Source organism: Thermobia domestica, chromosome 5 (assembly GCF_964235325.1).
Source record: "Thermobia domestica chromosome 5, izTheDome1.hap1.1, whole genome shotgun sequence".
Taxonomy (NCBI): Eukaryota; Metazoa; Arthropoda; class Insecta; order Zygentoma; family Lepismatidae; genus Thermobia; species Thermobia domestica.
The window spans coordinates 290,187,104-290,209,956 of NC_137458.1; the positions used below are offsets into that span (position 1 = coordinate 290,187,104).

The 22,853-nt window shown below is 35.6% G+C and overlaps 1 protein-coding gene across 1 annotated transcript in view; it reads right to left on the reverse strand.

Moving 5' to 3' along the window:
* LOC145684911 (uncharacterized) overlaps nt 1-22,853 on the reverse strand; it is an 84,821-nt gene that overhangs the window by 59,565 nt on the left and 2,403 nt on the right. The window contains exons 2-3 of the mRNA XM_081757262.1: nt 11,530-11,605; nt 9,111-9,169 (exon numbers count right to left, since the gene is read on the reverse strand). Coding sequence (XP_081613388.1) covers nt 9,111-9,169; nt 11,530-11,605 — 135 coding nt within the window. The remainder of the gene's footprint in view (nt 1-9,110; nt 9,170-11,529; nt 11,606-22,853) is intronic.

Genomic DNA, 22,853 nt, shown 5'->3' on the forward strand with positions numbered 1-22,853 from the left:
TCAAAAATTTTGTAAACCTCTGACACAAAAACTTTAATATATTTTAATCAAAAATTTTCTAGTACACTTTATATTTGGAGAACTACATATAATAGTGTAGCCAAGCCCAAAGTATCACTTAACTCAGTATGATATGTTTATTTCGTAAAAAATAAGAAAAAATCGATTTAGGTTGTGTTCAAAAATTTTGTAAACCAGTGATCCAAAAACTCCTATTTATTTTAATCAAAAATTTTCTTGTATGCCTAATATTTGGAGAACTACATATGGTGTAGCCAAGCCCAAACTATCACTTAAATCAGTATGATGTATTAATTCCGTAAAAAATACGAAAAACTCGATTTAGGTGCCGTTCAAAATTTTGTAAACCCCTGTTCCAAAAACTCCAATATATTTCAATCAAAAATTTTCTTGTACGCCTTATATTTGAGGAACTACATACAGTGTAGCCAAACCCAAACTATCACTTAACTCAGTATGATATGTTTATTTCGTAAAAATACAAAAAAAAAAAAAAAAACTCGATTGCAAGGAGGCTCAAAAATTTTGTGGCCCCTGATAAAAAAAAAACTCCAATATATTTCAATCAAAAATTTTCTTGTTCGCCTTATATTTGAAGAACTACATATACTAGTATAGTCAAGCTCAAAGTATCACTTAACTGAGTATGATGTGCTTATTCCGTAAAGAATACGAAAAACTCGATTTAGGGGCCGTTTAAAAATTTTGTGGACTCTGATCCAAAAATTACTTATTGACCAAGATCGCAATGTTTTGATCATTTTTTTTTTGGGGGGGGACCATTCCTAAAATTCTTGTTTACTATATCTTCTGAATAGATATTAGATAATGCTGGCGAAAGACAATGATAAATGTTTTATTTTATTTTATTTTTATTCTTATTTATTTATTTTTATTTATTTACTTTTTTTTTCATATGTTGCTGTTGTTCAAACTCTCTTTCTTACGCCACTGCACATAATCTTTTCTACCCGGGCACTCTTTTCGAAATTTCATTTTTCTAACTTTCTAAACTAATCCTCAGAAACATTTTTAAAACAGTGTTATACCGTACACCACGTAAAGGAGTTTGTTTGATTTTTGGTAAACCAAACTCCTTAACAAGCTAAGCTTTACCAAACCTATGCTTAAATGTAGAATCTTACCTCAAACTAAATAACGGAGACTTTAAGGATGTACTTATATTTGAAACTACAAAATTCTTAAGTCTTTAGGTTTGGCGAGTAGAACGTCATTTAGTATAAATACGTGTTTTAACATTGAATTCCACTGAAGGTTAGTATTTTACATCTTGAGCATTATACTACTAACACGATAATGTTATCACCGCGGGTAGTCCATCAAGGAAGGTTGATATCCCCATAATTGCCCTTATACGCTGCTGAAGTCGTCTGCTATGAATTTTACTGGGCGCAGCCATATTGGTTACAAACAAACTGTTGTCAAGGTGGTTGCTAAGGCAGTTTCAATGGCGTCGTATGTAGCACCTGGGAGCCTTGTGAAATAAACTTAAAATTATGAAAAAAAAAAGCAATTTTTTTCACGAATAGCAATGAATTTATTTACTCTATGCGTATAGGAAGCCTATATTTATCATAATATGAAAGAAAATTACTCAACTTTTTAACTACTGCGATCGCTAATAACTTGCTGGCGTGAGTGACAATCCTAAGCATGTACATGAGGACCCTATAATAATTATTTTAGATTGAGATTAATTAAAATTATGGAAAATTGTTATGCTATACACTTTTGTCATATTGTTTGTTTATCTTCAGTGAAAACGTTTAGTATGAAAGGAACTTGTTTTTTTTTTTTTTTTTTTTTTTTAAATTAATGATTAGATATTCGGAGTAAAGGGATAATTACAACGCTAGAATAACCAATCCATTTTAAAACATACAACTACGAATACTTGATGTCATAAACTTAGCATCTGTTTATGGAAATAATTTCCTAATTTATTCTTCATTTTGTTTTGTTAGCGAGTGTCCATTCCATGCTTTGAACTGGTAAAGTTGAAAGGTGCCACCAGAAATGATTATTTTAAAGGTATAATTCTCTAACTATCCTATCTAATGTCCTATTGTTACCTGAATTATTTTCTTTGCGTCTGCCATGAACTGCGTAAAGATTTGTACCATGCCAGATACACATAAGTGTTTCTTTCAGAATAAATGTTCCGGGGGGGCATACTTAGTAGTACGGGGGGCACTCCTTGTACTATTCTATGTATTATTATATTATAGACGTATTACTTTGGACTCCTCCGGGGGCACTTTCAGAGCTCCGGGGGAGCAGTGCTTTCCACAAACATGTCTGAAAGAAACACTGATACACATGTATTAAAACTTATAAGGAAAACACGTACCAACTTACGCTGGGTGGTCACTTTACGTAACACTACATCTATGATTATTCAGGGCAGTTGAAGCTCGAGCGCATGTAAGGATGCATCTGTAGGGAGCAGGCGGATCAGTGAAGTTGGGTATGCGTGGAAAAAAAGACAGGTACAAAGAGCGTACACCAGCCTGGGCTAGTAATCACTACAAGTGGATTTGCATTTCAGTTTCTTAGTAACCCTGACACTTTTTTAACGCTGTTTCTATGTTCTCCCTCTATATAAATACTTTTGTTGCACGGATCTATTTTTGTAGATTAATTTTCGAAAAATAATCCCGTATTCGTCATGCCTAATTAGTGTAGATCGATAGGATGGAACAATTATAGTTTGTCAAACGAAATGCGACAAATTAACAAGTCCGGTTTAAAGTTTACTATATTGCCTGTACTATATTCTTATTAACATTCATGTGCGGTAAGGTACGGTTAGGTTAGCTTGTAGTTATTTAAATGTGGTTTTCTTACATATATGTGTAACGCCGATTTACCAATTTTAAAATCATTCATTGCCTGCAAATCTCAATTGTTTCAAATTTGTATACCTATATGTTACCACAAGAGTAAATTCATTATCAAACTTGCGCTATTGACGTATCACACTCCAAACTGGAGCAGGCACTGTTCGAAGATTATAGTATTTTTTTTTTAATATGTGATTCAGTTATCAGTACTAAGAAACGATATTAGTGTTCTGAACATTAATATATATTAAACAGTTAGTGAAATTAGCCTAAAAATGTCACAAGTAAACAAACAAGAAAAGACAGAGCAAGGGTGCTTTTGGTTTTAAAAAAATATAATTTCTTTGTGGCAGAATATGCGAGGAGAGTAAGTGTCCTTTAAAAAGATTGAGATATTCGACTGTTCGCCCAACCGTTTGTTGTATAGTGTGGCTTTGTTATTGTTCCTCTTTAATATATTATATAGTACAATATTTCTAATATCACTCTTGTTAAAACGAAAAAATGCATGTATCTCAAACTATTATGGTTATATCCGAACGCGAAGCAAACCATTTTAACTTCTTTATATAGCCCGCTCAAAGCTGGTTTGTTTGTAACCAGCTACCTAAACAAGAAGCGGAAATGACGTTTTCTTCAGCAGCGTATAGAAATACTACTAGGTCAATAAGTTCGTGGACTCGACGCAGTGTGGCGCTAGTGGTATACTACAGCTGATAAGTGATATCCTGAAGGAAGCAGTGGAAGTTCATCTCTCGACCCAGCAAGAGACACTTGTATGCATAGAGTGTAAACAAACGCACTGTTTCTGTTGTGAAAGGAGTTGGTTGTGCCGCGGCTGATTTAGGCAATGCCGCAGTTTGAGCAACGGAAAAAACATCAAGTTCTGCCAAAAATTAGGAAAATCCACTGTAGGAACGTTGCAGATGATCAGGCAAGTGTAGGGTGACAACGCCCTAAGCCGCACTGGAGTGATTAAGTGGCACAAACGCTTTACGGAAGAGAGAAACAGTTTCGAGGATTATGAACCAGTAGGTCGGTCAACAACAGTCCGAACAGAACGCAGGATCGAAGAGGTTGCAATGGTTGTGCGCGCTAACCGTTCCCAGTCGGCAGATGACATCACAGCAGCAGTACGGATCAGCCATGGTACGTGTCATTATATTTTGAAGGACGATTATTACATGTCACATGTCACCCAGTACTGTGTCCCACGTATTTTGACGCAAGGCCAACGGTCAGAAGTTCTGACGCTGGTGGAACGTTCCTGAACCGAATAATAAGATGAGATGAAACATGGGGTCTCCTTTACACTACACAACTAAGGAGACAAACAGCCACCTGGAAATCGCCGTCATCTCCAAAACACAAAAGCCCGAGACAAGACAGGTCAAAAGAGAAAATGATGTTTGAATTATTTTGAAGGTCAGAGTGAATCTGTGTGTGTGTGGACGTTCACATCGAGCACATCAACCCTGGGTTCTACTAATTGTCTATATTCTGGTTACCAGTCCACGAATTTATTTACTGTACTAGTATATAGGAAACCGATTTTTGATTATCTATATCTTAGGGTCAATTGAATGAATCACCTCCATTCGTAACTTTTGACTAAAATAGATGGTTGTCCATTAAGTAGTTTTTGAGATTTTGCCTCCCGGACGGACACACGGACAGATAATGTAAATATATTATGAAGGAGCTCTTGGTAAACCAAACCTCTTAAGAATTAGGCGTTAACTTTCGAGGAAAAAAGCGACCTGCACATTGTATATGTTTGGATGATTCATGGGTGTCTCTGGCATTTCAAAATGAGGGGGACGACAGAATGTTTATAGACCTAGATAAATTGGTTAATATCGTATGACGATCGAGGAAATATTTGAAGTACTGAGTGTTAGTGTGGTCCGGTTTCTACTTTTACGAAAATAATTCATTATCATGATTATATGCCATCACTGGTAGATCTCTTGCCACAAGATTCCATGTATTAAGAAGGATTTCATCAAAACTATTCCTTCTGGCATAGGAATCATACATTTTAATACTATCATCAACTATGGTCTTTTCCACTTCTTTCTCTCCACCAAACATTCTGTCGCGTTTTTTTAAAGAATACAATTTATTTTGTAATATTGTCCTCTTTTCAATTACGTGCTATTATAGGTTTACTTCTCAATTATTCCTCTCATTAGTTTTTCATCATACCAGCTAAATTTTTTATTCTTCATACAAATTTCGGGTCGTTCTTCATTTCATTTTCGTGATTTCAATGATTTTGTCCATGACAAAATTTCAATTATCTTTTATTCGTTACTTTTTATTTAGCAAACTTTATGCTTTCCTTATTTATTTAAAGCATATTCTTATATAAAAGTAACCAAGAAAGTTCTGTCACTTTTTCACCCACCACATTCGAACATCGATATGTGGCCTAAGACGTACCTGGAATATCAAAAATAGTACCCATTAGCATCAACGACCTTCTGCCAACGTTCTGGAAGGCCATGGATTCCATCGCGGTAGAACTTGGTAGGCAACGAAGCGAAGAAAGTAACAAGTGTATTTTGCACCTCTACTAGGGATTTGAACCGGCATTTTCTAAGGTGATTGGCCAAAGAATGGAACAGGTAATAATCGGACGGTTCAATGCCCGGGGAGTATGGCGGATGCAATATTGTTTCCCATCCAAGGCATAGAATGGTGTCCCGGGTCTTCCTAGCCACGTAGTGCTTAGCGTTATCCTGTAACAGGAGGACCCCTTTGGGATTCAGAAGTGCTGGCTCCAGAGTTTTGAGCTTGTCTTGAACGCGGCTCAACTACTGACTACACAGTTGCATTCATGCTCTGACCAGCTGGTACCAGTTCCCAATGCACGATGCCGCGAGCAGTCCACCAAACGCACAGGAGGACCTTCTTCTGGCGCAGTGCTGGTTTCAGCTATTTTGGAACCGGTTCATGGGATGCTAACCAATGATGACGGCGCCGTGGAGCTTCTTATAGGACCCACTCATCACATGTCAACACCCTGTCCGGAAATGGTTCATTCCTCAGACGAGACAGCAAAGAAACATTGGTGTCTCCTTGCGTGGCCTTCTGGCCCAGAGTCAAATCATGTGGGATATATCGACCCAACGTCTAGTGCTTCCCAAGTTGATGGAGATGTTGCCGAATCGTTTCTCCACTCCACTCCCAATTTCTCACATGTCTGGCCACTGTTCTCCTCAATGGCTGCCTGAAGATCATTTTGTATATGTGTTGGTCTTCCGGCACGTGGTGCGTTTTCGAGAGTTTCGACACCGTCGTTAAACATGTTAAAGCACTCTGTCCGCGTAGTTACGACACCCTTACCAAAGGCCTGGCTCATCTTCTGCTCCGCTGCAGCAGCGTTTGACCCAACTTTGAACTCGTACAGCATACCTGCCCTTATGACACCCCATGTTCTCATTTTCACTTTGTCTTTACTCAAGTTCGGGTGTAACTGAACTGCCACAACCGGTAATATATTGGATATACCCACATCAACAACTGAACTTCGCCTTATCTCCATTCGCATTCAAGTCACGGTGTGAGGGCCAATTGAACACAGACCTCTACAAAAAGCAACAGAACTTTCTTGGTGTCCTTTATAGTATCCTTTATTCCAATTAGCATTAGTTTCGCCTGTTCAGTATTTTTGGTCTCACATTCTTTGCACAGCTTTTACTAATATTTTCTAGCATGATGTTAATTTTCAATCCAGATTGATAGTAGCTATATCCTTTGTAGAACATATGCAGTAACGTTTCTACCAACTAGGTTCATACCTATTATAGATCTTAGGTCTGTAGACTTAGAAAGCCAGGGTAGGAGGCGTATATCGAGTAGAACACGATGGGGTTTCGACACGGCATGGAGTTCCATGTTATCTTCCTAGAAGATGAAATCTCAGTAGGAGTTCCGATAAGGACGGAGATCAGAATTGACGAAGACGTTATGAGTGTTTCTTCCAGACGTGTTTTTTGGGGGGCACTTTTTCCCCGAGCTCTGAGAGTGGCCTCCCCGGAGGAGACCAAAATAATACGTTTATAATATAATAATAAAAAGAACAATACCAGCAGTGCCTCCCCGAATATTAAGTGTGCCCGTCCGGAACATTGTGTCTGAAAGAAACACTGGTTATGAGTGTACATCTAGTCATACTCTTCTGTACAGAGAAGCAGAAGTAAACGAGATGTCTCACTTATTACTCCCACACTAGAATGTCAGATGTGGATTCTATATGGCAAAGACGAACACACAGACTTCCCTTAGAACGTACAACTGCCTTCCGGCAGGACGTAACGTCCTGAAAGTCCTACCATGTTTATCTATAAATTAGAGTACTTTGTATAGGTCCAGTAGGACAGAAAGTTCTCCTGGTGGAAATGTTGGAAATAAAAAGAATCATGTTGGTACGACTGTTAATTCAATAATGGCGAGATGTTTTCTAAAGGTGAATGTGTGTACGTTTACACTCCTTTTTTGATCTACCAAACACCAATCGAAGACTTTGGGGAAAAACCCGTCAAGTACAGAAAGTGAAAGTGTAAAGATAATAGCCTCAAAAGGGTTTCTCGTCATCTGATTTCCTTCAAACTTGGCACCTATATACTAGACCGAAAATAAATAGACACGTATTTTTTGTTTCTTTCCGAAAGTAGGTTAAGGGGGGGGGGGAGAAGAACGGACCCCTTTCAGGGACACCAAAACTGCCGATGGAAAGATGACTTCAAAGTAGGAAATACCGGTTTTGTCGTTTTTGCGAGAAAAAGATTGCAGAGGCAGTGCCTCCTTCGAAATGACTAAAGGACCCCGCACAATCCTTACGGAAATTGGACTTCGGTGGAATTGCTTGAAACGGTGATATGTTGTAGATATGGTGATCCTGAGAAAAAAATCAATTTGCACAACCATCCATCACTGACCGTTTGCCCACTATAGGACCACTTTTTATGAAAGAGCTGAAGGTAACGGTATTCTGGATTTCGGTGGAATTGCTGAAGGTAACGGCATATCACTGTTTCAAGCAATTCCACCGAAATCCAGAATACCATTACCTTCTGTTTTTTTAAGTGGTCCTGTAGTAGCCAAACGGTCATTGATTGGTGGCTGCGCCTGTTGAAGCTTTTTTTCTCAGAATTACAATATCTACAACATATCACGGTTTTAACAATTTCACCAAAATCCAGAATACTGTTACCTTCAGCACTTTTTTTAGAAAGTTGTCCTGTAGTGGCTAAACGGTCAGTGATGGTTGGTTGTGCAAATTGAGACTTTTTCTCAGGATCAACATCTGCAACATATCACTTTTTTTAAGCAATTCCATCAAAATTCAGAAAAACGTTACCTTCTGCTGTTTTCAAAGATGTATCCCTGTAGTGGCCAAGTGGTCAGGGATTGGTGGTTGTGCTTATTGAGACTTCTTCTCAGTATCACATCTACAACATATCACAGTTTCAGTCATTTTCATCGAAATCCAGAATATCACTATCTTCGCCTGCTTTCAAAAAAAGTGGCCAAACGATCAGTGATTGGTGGTTATGCCCAGAGTACATTTTAAATCTTGTTCTCTAGTAGTTCATAAGTTTACCCTTTCCATCTGGCTTGAGCTGAACTTCTCTCTCTTTTTCAGATCACTTTAGTTTCTATATTGTAACTGTCCCTCTTTTCTTTTGTTTTCATTTCTATCAAATTTGCCTCTCTACACATTATTCACATTCCTCCACCGTCTCTTTTTTTTTTTATTAATCACCTTTACGTTTATTGCAGGCTCCACTTGCTTTGTTTGCCTTTTGTCTTAGTGTCCTGTACGAATTTGTGTATTTTTTTTTCATTTAATATTGTTCAAATATTTGTATTTCATTCATTTTTCCAATTCTTCCATAACTGAGACCTTTTCTCTTCCTTTATCATGTCGTACTATTACCTCACATTCGTAAAATTCAAATACTACTAGTATTTAGTTTCTACATCTAGTATAATATTTGGTATCTCTGTTCACTGACTGAAAACTTACAACCCGATATACCCTTTTTCTGTTGATTGTATCATGTGTGTCCTATCACTAGTCCGAATTTTATCACAGGAATTACTTATTCATTACTATATATATATATATATATATATATATATATATATATATATATATATATATATAAAGTGCAGGAAGTATATGCTTATATTTTTAATTCAAATATACCATACCTTTTCTTCATGTCGAAATTCTCGATGCTCCCCTAACTTTCGTCCAGCATTTTGTAAGTCTACAATTAAAAAAAAAAAAAAAAAGTTTTGAATATACAGTATATTGAAATATGTATTGAAAATGTAACTTCATCCATCTTCACTCTGGAACTATTACTTAAATAATTACTACTTTTCTGATCGCAGTATATACTTACTTATTAAAATTAAACTAAGCCGTAACAGGTTATCTTCATCAGACGTTAAGTTATTGAAACTGTCACGACTTAGTTTAATTTAAATAAATAAGTATATACTCCGATCAGAAAAGTATTAAATGTTGAAGATAAACATATTTCACTACTCTACTAAATGAATGGGTCAATTAATTCCGTAACTTCCAGTATCAATGAAAACTACATGACTTTAAAAGTAACATTTTCGCATCTAAACAATACATTTTCTATGTAAAGAAAGCGTAGACCGGGCATGTATTTCTTGAAAAATTTTAAACCAAATCGAAATTTTTAATAATATTTAATTGTTACACGTTAAAAAATAAAATTATTACAATGTAAATTCTAATTTTGTTATCAAATTTCGTACGTTAAATAAAAAATAATGCCTATTGTAACATTATAAAAATATTAACTGTTACTTACGATATAAGTATTACTTGCAAAATCCTTATTTGTTATCACTATTTTTTTTCCTAATTATTTTACATTTCAAATTTAATAATCAAATATTGTTATACCTTACGGTTTCATTCAAATTTGTTACATGCAAATTCATATTTATGTACCTAAAGTGTTTTTCAACGTAATGTTATAACATAATAAATTCTTGTTATACAGAGTTACAATGTAAATATATTATATACTACTAAACTACATGAAGCATCAGTTTATTTTATATTTTTGCAAGTATTCTCTAAATAAATACGCCTTTGAAACGTTAGTTGTAATATGAAATCTTTTTTACAAAAACAATATTAATCTACTTCAAGAGAAACTAGAAAATAATTATTAAAGCTCTATAAAGCAGAAAATTATAACTAGGAATGCAATGGATGTACCCGATTGCAATGAAATGAGCTGAGCGAGCTTAAACTACGTAATCATTCCTGGCCATTATGCAATAATAAATGCCATTTTTAATTGTTGACAAAAAAATCGCGTGAAAACTTTTTCCCCATGTTAAGTCTATGCAAGCGTTTTTCGGTGATTATTCCTCGATGGTACATCGGATTTTTGATTTCGACCTATGTTGTCACTCAGCACGACATACTCTATCAGCGTGCTAAGTTTGGTTGAGATCGGCCAAACGGTCTAGGAGGAAGCGTTTTTCGGTGATTATTCCTCAATGGTACATCGGATTTTTGATTTCGACCTATGTTGTCACTCAGCACGACATACTCTATCAGCGTGCTAAGTTTGGTTGAGATCGGCCAAACGGTCTAGGAGGGAGCGTTTTTCGGTCATTATTCCTCGATGGTACATCGGATTTTTGATTTCGACCTATGTTGTCACTCAGCACGACATACTCTATCAGCGTGCTAAGTTTGGTTGAGATCGGCCAAACGGTCTAGGAGGAGTTCGCGGACAACCAAACGGCTAACCCGAGTATAAGAGCTTCACTTCGCTCAGCTCAATAAAGCACTTAAGAAATAATTCATTAATATTATCTAAAGCAGTTAAGAAATAATTCATTAATATTACCTAAAGCACTTAAGAAATAATTCATTAATATTACATATAAAAAATTGAAGTCTGTGGCAAAGCCAAACAAATTTACGTGTCATGAAATTAGTATCCAAATTAATTTTATATTAGATTCAAGACTAAGTAGGCTTAAGTGGGCAGGTCATGTAGTCAGAATGGATGAAAGCAGGAACTTCCTTTTCAACTCAAAGTTTTAATTGATTCAATTTTCAGTTTTAACTGGAAATGCAATCGCAAAACAACCATTAAGCAAATAAGGGATTATACGATTAAGATCTGTCTCGCAGAAATAGGAATACAAAGTAGAAACTAAATCCACTTGGCTAGGTACAGAAGTCAGTGGAGAACTTTTGTGAACGCAACACTTCAAAATTGAACGCAGGTTTCCATAAGCCATAGAGTTAGTTAGTTAATTAGCTACTGTTTATTGAAGTTTACCGTCCCTCTTCAGTACTGAGGCTATAGAGACGTGAACGAACAGTTTAAAATGGAATTTGAACCACCGTAATGCGTTCAATGCATCCCATTGAGAATCGTACTCAGGACCACGTGCGCCAAAGACCTATGGACTAGCCACTAGATCTGCAGGGAGGATTCAATTTTCCATTAATTTAAATATGGAGGAAATTTAAATAATATTATACAAAATCTAAATATAATGATATTAAGAAATAATATCATTTAGTATTATTGATTAGTACTAATATATACAGTACCTTGTATGTATTTCTGGTAACACTGAGTCCAGGATTCATAATCTGGTTCGGGCATCTGTGGAGGGCAATCCGCATTCTGAAATAAAACAGATACTTTTACCAATATATATAGAGGACTTTTTCTTTAAAAAAAAAAAATCCAATCCCATAAGGATGTAAATATGCTGAGAGTCTATATACTCTAGTTTCGGTAATATGCTTGGAAATATTTATTAGAAAAGCAGAGCGGATTCATCCATGGGCGCCCGAAGAAAATTTTCTGGGGGCGCCCATCTTCCTGTTGCTCTATTACATTTGCTATATATTTTTTTTTTGTATTGACAAAATCTTAAGAAACTTTATTTGTTTCCGTGAGCTGGGGGGCCCGGGCCCTACCCTTCCTCCGGGCCCTACCCATAATTTGACATTCTACCTAGGTACAGTTGATTCATTCCCGTTCTGCCTAAAGGCCCTCCAGCACTTTATAGAAAATATTTACAATGATCTTATCTTTAGACAAAATGGAAATTCCCGTTCTGTCTAATTTTTGGAGGCAGGAAATTTTACGCGGAGAGTTTTCTTTTTGGGGGGGGGTGCAGCATCGAAATGCTTGACTCCTAGCAAGTTTTTATTTAGATCGGAACTTATGTATATAATGGTAGTAATAATGAGGGTGGGGGACAAAATCCAAGGAAAATTCTGACGAGACGAATTCGAAATCCAAGGAACAGAATCATAAAATTATACGTATGGATGTACCATCACTGCACACCCTTTATGATTTTTTTACTCTTCAGTTGTCATACTATAACCTATTATAAAAGGGCATCTGTAAGTTTTCAATTTAGTGAAATAACTTTTTTCTTTTTTAAAAAAATATACTGAAAACCCAATAAAACGTAGAATGGTGATTGGACTAAATTACTTTCACACACACACACACCTATATCAAAAGTTCTGGGTACTCATATATATTATACATTTAATACATTTGAAATACGTTCAGCATATTATTGTAAGACCATTCATTTTAATTGCGAAAAGTAACTGTGATGTTATTTGACCTTTTAAAAGATTTTCATCCTTATGAAATAGCATATAGCAGTCTTTTATTTTGAGCGTTGTATAAATATTTATTTATTTTAGTTCTGAAATATTAATCAAGATTTCTTTTAGCAAAGATCAAAATACGAAATATACAGTATAACAGTCTTGCGTGTTTTATTGGGTTATCAGTATTTGAAAAAAATGTTATATCAATAACTAAAGAATTACAAACAACATTTTAATTGTATAAAAGTTGAAGAAAAAGTAACAATCCTTTTATTAAGCTGCACCTATGATTCTGTTCCTTAAATTTTGTCCGTTTTGTCAGAATTTTCCTTAGATTTTGTCCTGCATTCGTAATAATCTGTTTAGTGATTCTAACAGTTCTGCAAGTAGAATAACCATATCTTCAAATTTCATCATAAATTTTAGGTGTTATTCTGCTTGTTCTCAGAAAAATAACTAGGATACAGTTCTGTTATTAGCAGTGTTATTCGCATCTACTTCTTTAGTAAGGATGAATATGATTTAAAAATACCTCCAGGGAAATTGAAAATTGATTGACTTTGTTATAAGAAAGCTATTTGACAGTGTAACTGAAACGAACACAAACCGTTTTATTTCGGTCTAATATCAAGTCATTTCGCAACAAAAATTCATTCGGATTTCCAGTAATTTATTTCCAGCATGCTAACGCTCACAGTATTTAAAAGGTAATACAGTTTACATCTTCAAGATATGTTTGGTCATATACAGTGATCGAAGTGAGACGGTATGCGGTGGTATGCAATATCGCCTCTGGGTTTGCAGTGATGAAGGCATACCATACCGCCTCTGGTTTTTCAGTGATCAAGACATGCCGTCACTGGAGAGTAGATGCTAAATATCTTTAATAAATCCATTTTTATACATATTGACGAATAGCTTTGCACATAAAAAGATTTAATTTCTTATGTTGAAATAATTTCTAAGTTGCCAACACCGGCATTTTTGTTATCTTTTTCATACCTTTTGTTTTTAAGATGAAGTGTCTTCAAAGAAGTTCATCTAGTTTCTTTTTTGATGTGCCATATCGAATTGTTTCCTTCGTATGTATGTGTGTCTTCTTGCCTTAATTGTATAAATGTCGTGTTTTGAACATGGCGAATTTAGGAGTTGTCTGCTGTGGGGGCGGATCTTCCGGGGATTTGAAATACCCGTCATTCGAGTAGGGCGTCCGGGAGTTTTCCCGCAGGAAATTGTTAATATAAAAATCAAGTTTTTGAGTATTTTAGTGTATAATTATCTATAATACAACATAAGGGGATATATTTTTAAAAATTTTCCTCAGAAAGTTGTTGGTATGGAATCAAAGTCTCTCCATGTCCTCGTCCCGTAACTACAGAGAAGCTCTCCAATGGATTTCAGTCATTATCTAAATATAAATGTTATCTTTTAGGCAGCATACGGTACCCTCACTGTATTTCAACATTTAGATAGCCAGTATGACAAGTCAAAATCGTAATAAAACGTACCACCTCTGCTTTTTTCCCACTTCGAACACTGGTCATATATTAAGTAAACAATGCAAGAGGACGCATAAGGCGGCTCTTAAGAAAGAGTCTTAGTCTTCTACATCACTCCTTTTTTGGCATCACCTTAACGATTGATTTGTCTTGTGTAAATAGCAGCAATACAAAATATCAAATCACATATTAAAATACTTGTATGTTTTTTGTAGAGTTTCAATCAAATCGAAAGATCAGATAATCGGGGAGTGAAAGGGATTTATAAGATTTTGTTTCAGTTTGGTACTTTTGAAAGTGCTTGGCTTTATTGTAACTGTATCAATCAATTCGAGAGTGAAGATGTCCTTTTTTTTTAAGGGCCGTCATATGCATCCTCTTGCATTGTTTGTTTAATATATGACCAAACATGTCTGGAGGATGTGAACTATGGGACCATTAACGTACTGCAAGCATTAGTATGGTGTAAATGAACTACTGGAAAACTCAAAAAATTTAAAATATAGATTCCGCCCCGATATAGACTTTGCCCCGATAGTATTCAGCAAGACATCCTTAGTAAGTTTAAAGTGCATAATTAAGAAGATTAAGAGGATAAGGCAAAGTTTATAGCCAAGCCATCGTAGATAAATAATAATAATAATAATTTTCAAACAATATGTTTTTAAAGAGTTTTTCATAAAATGTCAAAGCATTGGGCGTAGGAAGCAACTCTTCCATTCCACTTCCTGTGCTCGCATCTATGGAGCATTGTTTGACTTGTATTTACATCCTATATAAGCAGTGAGATCTAATCCATTGTAGTGCGTTCGACGGTTTCTTACTGGGAATTGAACCCAGGAACACGTGCATTAGGCTTACCCTGGTAACTAGACCAGGGCCGAGGTATTTAGGAGTTACCGTGTGGCATTGTTACCGTGTGAAAAAGTATTTCTGGATCCTTTGCTGGTTTAAAACTTATCTCGTTCACAAATTGAGCCCATTACATCATTCCTAATTTTTTTTTTAATTAGGTTCTTTGACCGCAAAATATAAACGGAAGAAACGGGAAATAATCTTCCGGCCTTCAAAGCGTAGGCTATATAAAAAAGTTTCGTTAAGTTCATGGTTATAGTAGAATGTAGGTTACCTTTCCTTTCATTCCGACAGAAGCAGAACTGCCGACGATTAGATAACAATATCTGTATATATTACAATCAAATACTAGACATGAAATTGAATGATGTCATTTTGTCGGTGTAATGAGCTGCCATCTTCTCGTTTCGTGCTGTTCCAATTGATTTTGATGGCATATTGAAGAGCGCAAAAAATTATACATGCCTGTTTACACAGTACGTAAAGTTTATGAAACGACTTATGGTACAGTGACAGTAGATCTATGCGAAAGATCTGATTTTTTAAGATGGAGTATTTCGCCACCTTATTCTTCTTTGATTTTAATCCGAACTAATTAACTCTTAATCAAGGGATGGCCCGGGGGCAAATTACCCCTCGGAGACATATCTTTGTTTATAGTCAATGTTGGTTATCACAGCAAACCTCTATATTCACTATTTGTAATTTTATTCTATTGGAGTTCCCACGGGAGGAAATCCCCTAAAGTCACTGTTTTAAGTATCAAAACAACACACGCTAACGTTTTGTGGTCGACTAAGTAACCACTCATTATAAAATCTATTTACATTAATAATTCAACCATACTGCATAGGGATGTTTTTCGATATGTCCTTTGGTTCAGAAAATAACCACTCACGTCTACACTGTTTTGCCAACAGATGGTACTGCCTGCTTTTAAATCAGCTGTTCTGGTGGTTACAAATGTAACCAGAATGCGTTTGAGGGTGTGAAGCTGTTAATCTTTACATCTTCATACCCTCATTTTCGTGAGGAAGCGGATAACAATAGATCAGTTGAAGATGACTAAAATGACGCCGAAGAACTGAGTAGAGCTGCGTTTGATTCCACGAAGATTGATTAATACTAAGTATTTTAGTAGATATGTTCATACTTTTTAATTAATAGTTTTGATAATATCACTTTTGTTTTATAATATATTTCCTCACACCCATAGAATTATAAAATAACCACTAGAGGCACAATCGGCGCCACTATCTATGTGATTCCGGGCTGGATCCAGCTATAAGCGAGTTGCCAATTGAACAGTCATTTGTCTTCCAATTGCAAGGCAAAAAGTAGCCGCCCGCTATTTGTTTCAATGTGTAAGCGACGTTATGAACTGAAGATCCAAACAAGATTTCTGTCTAGAACTTCCTTGAAACATATGAAATACTTAAAAACACAATATTATTAATGGATTAAAGAGCATCATGTGTTTGGAGCAGTGTTTTTATTGTTTTTATAAATTCACTGGAACAGCTATCTGAAAGTGGAGTAAGAAAAGCTATTCACATAAACACAGAGTACGAATAATATATATATATATATATATATATATATATATATATATATATATATATATATATATATATATATATATATATATATATATATAGTAGCAGCGTTCACCCCGCTTCGCTGCGGTCACCCCGGAACGCAATAAACTTTGTTACTTAGATAATTTTTACTTTTTCGCTTTCAAGTGATATGATAAAAACCATAGAAGATTGCAGTAAATGTTAACATTATATCGCCTGTCATTTATGTTAACCCGCCCCGCTTCGCTGCGGTCACCCCGGAACGCAATAAACTTTGTTACTTAGATAATTTTTACTTTTTAGCTTTCAAGTGATATGATAAAAACCATAGTAGATTGCAGTAAATGTTAACATTATATCGCCTGTCATTTATGTTAACCCGCCGAGTGACACGGTCATGCGGGTTGCATATAAATACGTTTATTTTTACCTATGATGAACTAACAAAGGATTTGTACGTTATGGACACTTGAATGGTCAATTATCTCAAGACACTGGTAATTAAAAATTAAAGTGATATGATAAAAACCATCTAGGGTCCAAATCCTAATAACCCCCCAAAAATGAAAGAAATTGGTTCAGCCGTATTAGCGTGATGAGGGAACAAAGGATTTGTGCGTTCTCTTTTATATATAAGACTAGCAGCGTTCACCCCGCTTCGCTGCGGTCACCCCGGAACGCAATAAACTTTGTTACTTAGATAATTTTTACTTTTTCGCTTTCAAGTGATATGATAAAAACCATAGAAGATTGCAGTAAATGTTAACATTATATCGCCTGTCATTTATGTTAACCCGCCCCGCTTCGCTGCGGTCACCCCGGAACGCAATAAACTTTGTTACTTAGATAATTTTTACTTTTTCGCTTTCAAGTGATATGATAAAAACCATAGTAGATTGCAGTAAATGTTAACATTATATCGCCTGTCATTTATGTTAACCCGCCGAGTGACACGGTCATGCGGGTTGCATATAAATACGTTTATTTTTACCTATGATGAACTAACAAAGGATTTGTACGTTATGGACACTTGAATGGTCAATTATCTCAAGACACTGGTAATTAAAAATTAAAGTGATATGATAAAAACCATCTAGGGTCCAAATCCTAATAACCCCCCAAAAATGAAAGAAATTGGTTCAGCCGTATTAGCGTGATGAGGGAACAAAGGATTTGTGCGTTCTCTTTTATATATAAGACTAGCATTAATTACCCGTTACGCTGGGTTATATTAAGAAAATACTAATATGTTTCGTTCTTCAGTCACTTTTTACTATTACTAAAGTTCCGTGATATTTGTTATTTTGATTATATATATTCCACTCCCCTCCAATTTTTGCGGAGCTGAATTTGGATTTAAATGGCATCAGAAGTGTCACTGTTCATTTCAGCGACCTCAGAAACTATAGATTCGACACTAATATCGGCCATTTTCGATCATTTGTAAATGCCTTTCCCCTCCTTTAAGTTACATCGTCAAAGTGATATGACAAAAATCATCGACATGTTCGAACTTCATCTAGGTTAAAAATTTGATCGAGATCAGCATTTCGTGGTTCAAAAATAAGTTTTATTTATTTTTATAAAAATCTGCTCCTCCTACCCCCCCCCCTAATTTCTATCGTCAAAGTGAATAGATAAATACCATCCCAGGCCCGAAACTCATCTATCTTGGAAATTTGATCGAGGTTGGTCAGGGGTTCAAGGGTGAAGCCACATAGACAGCCACTTTCATTTTTATTTTTTTACACACACACACACACACACATATATATATATATATATATATATATATATATATATATACACTAGCAGCGTTCACCCCGCTTCGCTGCGGTCACCCCGGAACGCAATAAACTTTGTTACTTAGATAATTTTTACTTTTTCGCTTTCAAATTGCAGTAAATGTTAAAATTATAGCGCCTGTCATTTATGTTAACCCGCCGAGTCACATGGTCATGCGGGTTGCATATAAATACGTTTATTTTTACCTATGATGAACTAATAACAAAGGATTTGTACGTATGGACACTTGAATGGTCAATTATCTCAAGACACTGGTAATTAAAAATTAAAGTGATATGATAAAAACCATCAAGGGTCCAAATCCTAATAACCCCCCAAAAATGAAAGAAATTGGTTCAGCCGTATTAGCGTGATGAGTTCACAAAGGATTTGTGCGTTCTCTTTTATATATATAGATTTCAGGCTTCTTCTGTACACTTCATATAATACACGTTGTTACCTGTATATTAAAAAAAACAATTCAGATTTAATTTCAGTTGTACGTTAATCTTTATAAAACGAACAAATAATACACGGTACCTAGGTACTTATTTGCCCTTAAGCGAAAGATGTTAATAACTGGTGTTCTATTTTACGCGAAATGTGTTAATCTATAAATTAATCAAATAAAATGTATAGTTTTACTAAGTAAAAGAACCGTCCTTTAAAAAGCATCATTTAACGTGTGTTTTAACTGTTACGAATATTCTACGCTTAATGTGCAAATTACCTGGATGATGAGGGATAATCTTGTAATTAATGTACTTAATAATAATGATTTCTATTATGCAGCATAGTTTTCAAAAGAATTCTACAAATTAACAATGTTTCCGCTCCTAAATAGTGATCAAATAAGCGCAAGTAACACAACAATTTTAATATAGTTACTCGTAATTTAAATATTTGGGATATCGATATTAGGGATAACTTTGTGTTTTTTTGCGTTTTTGCCCCACTGTGCGGCGGTTCGTCCTTTATTTTTCAAAGAAAAGTAGGTGAACGTAGCGAGGACCCTTAAGCAGGAGCGTCATTTCAGACTTCGCTTGAGGGGGGCAAGAGCACCATCGACATAAGACTATCACTTTTGTACTAGTATATTAGTAGACAATTGATTAAAGTACATGCATTCCTCAAAGTCTTGGGAGGGGGCAATTGCCCCCTCCTAAATGACGCCTCTGCCCTTAAGTCTCAGGGAATATAACGAAATATTCCATAAAACTGAAGTTTTTACGAAATTTTATGGTGTAACATATTTTGAACTAAGTAAATTTACTGTTGATTGTTTTCATGCCTAAGCAACGAGGGAGATTGGGAACCTCAAAGAGAACATAAACCCTATTGCATCAAACTACTTCCTTATTTTTCAATGAAAGTTATCGAGAATTTTGTAAAAATCACAATAACTTACATATGTGCAAACTTCCAACTTGCGATTTTTTTTCTACCGATTTAGCACCTATTTTAGACAAATTTCAATCCCGGGCAAAAAGCTTCTTTCTGTAGAATGACAAAGTTTCTAGGTAGCTTTTAAAAATATACTTTCATTAATTTTCCTCTAGGTTGCTTCTCATTTACTTGTTTATATGGGGGCATGTAGTTCCAGTGCCAACGAAAGGTTCATGGATTGATCCCAGCCCAAAAGTTTGTGGCATATATCATGTCCCTGCGTTTTCTATAAGTTCCCCCTTTTCCTTCCATATTCCCATTTTAACAATTTTTTCATAATCATATTTATTTCTAATCACCTGTCTCATTTAGCCTAAAAGGCATATCCGTAGGACGTTAAAATAGAATTTTAATTTCTTTTGTTTATGATATGCAAAAATAGTTTGTTTTATTATTTTATGTCCATGTAAAGCAATATACACATAATAATAATAATAATAATAATAATAATAATAATAATAATAATAATAATAATAATAATAATAATAATAATAATAATCTTCGCTGTCAAAAGTGCTATACGGAACTTGGGGTCAGTAGAGTTAATTTGCATAGGATATAATGACACTTGATCTTGTTTTACATAAACAAAATCATACATGGACGTTTATGCACCCTGTTGACCAAATCCTGGGTTAGCGGTTTTGGGATTAATAATTGTAAACGTCAACATCCACCCGAAATGAAATGGAAAGTAGTCAGCCGGAACCTATATTTAAATCTGCCATTCCTGTATATGTATAGTATTGTAGAAAAAATTCTAGAGAAACTTACTCTTGAGCAATGTTCCTTTCAGAAGTGGCCTGGGAAGGAAAGGACCCCGCACAATCCTTATGGAAATTTGATTTCGGTGAAATTGCTTTAAAAAAAAATGAAATCTTTGAGTTTTACGTCCCACGGTTATGCCGGTTAGGCTAAAGGAGACGGTGATGATGAGAGATGAGTGAAATGGTGGAATGAAGAAAGTGGGAGGAAACGGGAGAACCCCGAGAAAACCCACGAGCACGGTGTTTGTCCACCACAAAGTTCACTTGGCGGGGGCTGGGATCGAACCCGGGACCCCAAGCACCAGAGGTGAACGCTCTACCACTGAGCCACCGCGCCCCCGAAATTGCTTCAAACAAAGATATGTTGCAGATGTTGTGATCCTGAGAAAAAGTCTCAATAGACATAACCATCAATCAGTGACCGTTTGACCACTACAGGGTCACTTTTTTGAAAGCAGACAAAGATACCGATACTCTGAACTTCGGTGAAAATGACTGAAACCGTGACATGTTGTAGATATTGTGATCTTGAGAAAAAGTCTCAATGGACATAACCATCAATCAGTGACCGTTTGGCCACTTTTTCGAAAGCTGCCGAAGATAACGCTATTCTGGATTCTGGTAAAAATGACCGAAGCCGTGATATGTTGTAGATGTTGTGATCTGAAAACGGCTCAACAGGCACAATCAGCAATTACTGACGGTTTGACTACTACAGGGTAACTTTTCAGAAAACAGCCGAAGATTCTGGATTTCTGTGAAAATGACCGAAACCGTGATGTATTGTTAATATTGTGATCCTAAGAAAAATCTCAACTGACACAACGACAAATCACTCACTGTTTGCGTTTGGTCACTACAGATTATTATTATTATTATTATTATTATTATTATTATTATTATTATTATTATTATTATTATTATTATTATTATTATTATTATTATTATTATTTTAAGTAGCCGAAGATAATGATAGTCTGCATTTCGGTGAAAATGACTGAAATCGTGACATGTTGTCGATATTATGATCCTGAGAAAAATCTCAATTGACACAACGACAGATCACTGACCATTTGGTCACTCCAGGGGTACTGCTTTGAAAACAGATGAGTATAATAATAATGTTCTGGATTTCTGTGAAAATGAATGAAACTGTGATCATGCCTGCCGACTATGTGGGCGCTCCGGGGTTACAGCACCCACAAGAATTTTAGTTTGATAGGAACAAAATAGAATAAATATTTCTCACTTGCCATTATCAAAAAATAAGCAATTACAACATTGAGATGGAAGTTAAAATTTCTAAACTCTAAAAAAGAATTGTTTCTTTCAAATCTGTGCAAAGGCAACCAAGCAATACACTCCCCTGTTCCTTGCCTGTCTCTGGCTTAGTCAAAGGCAGTTCTTACATTAAAAATGGAACTATATTATGAACAGAGTCGTATATGTTTGGCTTGCTTTGACGTTTCCTTACAAGTGACACACTACAATATGCCCACTCCATTTAATTCGTAAACAATTGTTCCGACCACTACTGTAAAAGTAATTTCCTACTGTCATTAATCAATCAAATGTGTATAGGTCTATATATCCATAAGAGAGGGAGCGGACCTACCCAAAATTGAAATCCAAAATCCGTCCCTGATTGCCTGTTTTAATCATTGTGTATCGGGTAAGTTGATTAAAATATACACCTAATGTTACGATTACATATGTTGAGAATATTCATTACAGTAAATTATTCTTAACCTTGGACCCGGGTTTGAACCCGTTTAAGTCAATCGTGTTACCGACTGAGCCTGGGCAGCCCCAACTTATCCTTATAGTACTGGCATATTTTACTTTATCACAGCTCAGCCCTTTATGACAGTGTTCATAAAAGATGTTAACTAAAAGGAAATCAAAAAATTTCGAGACTCAACTGAAAACATATACCACATCCTGCCATTGATATGTACCCATATAAACTTGGGAAAGTCGGCGCCGTTGACTGTGATATATTGTAGATGTTTTTATCGTAAGAAAAATCTTAATTGGCACAATCATCAATTATTGACCGTGTTGCCACTACAGGTCCAGATTTTTTAAAACAGCCGGATATAACGATGTTTTGAATTTCGGTGAAAATGAATGAAACTGTATGTTGTAGGTGTCGGTGATCCTTACAAAAATGATACTTTGTGGCTATCGAGCAACGGAATGTCAGTTGGTTGCGAATTTATTCGGATTTGGAAGTTCGGCCCGGGGCCGGTCATCCGGTCTAGGATTTTCCAGGGCTTTCCTTTGTCGCACAAGATGAACATCGGGATGTTTCATTGTTTAAATGGTGTTGCCCGCTACTCTCTCAATCCCTTTTCCAG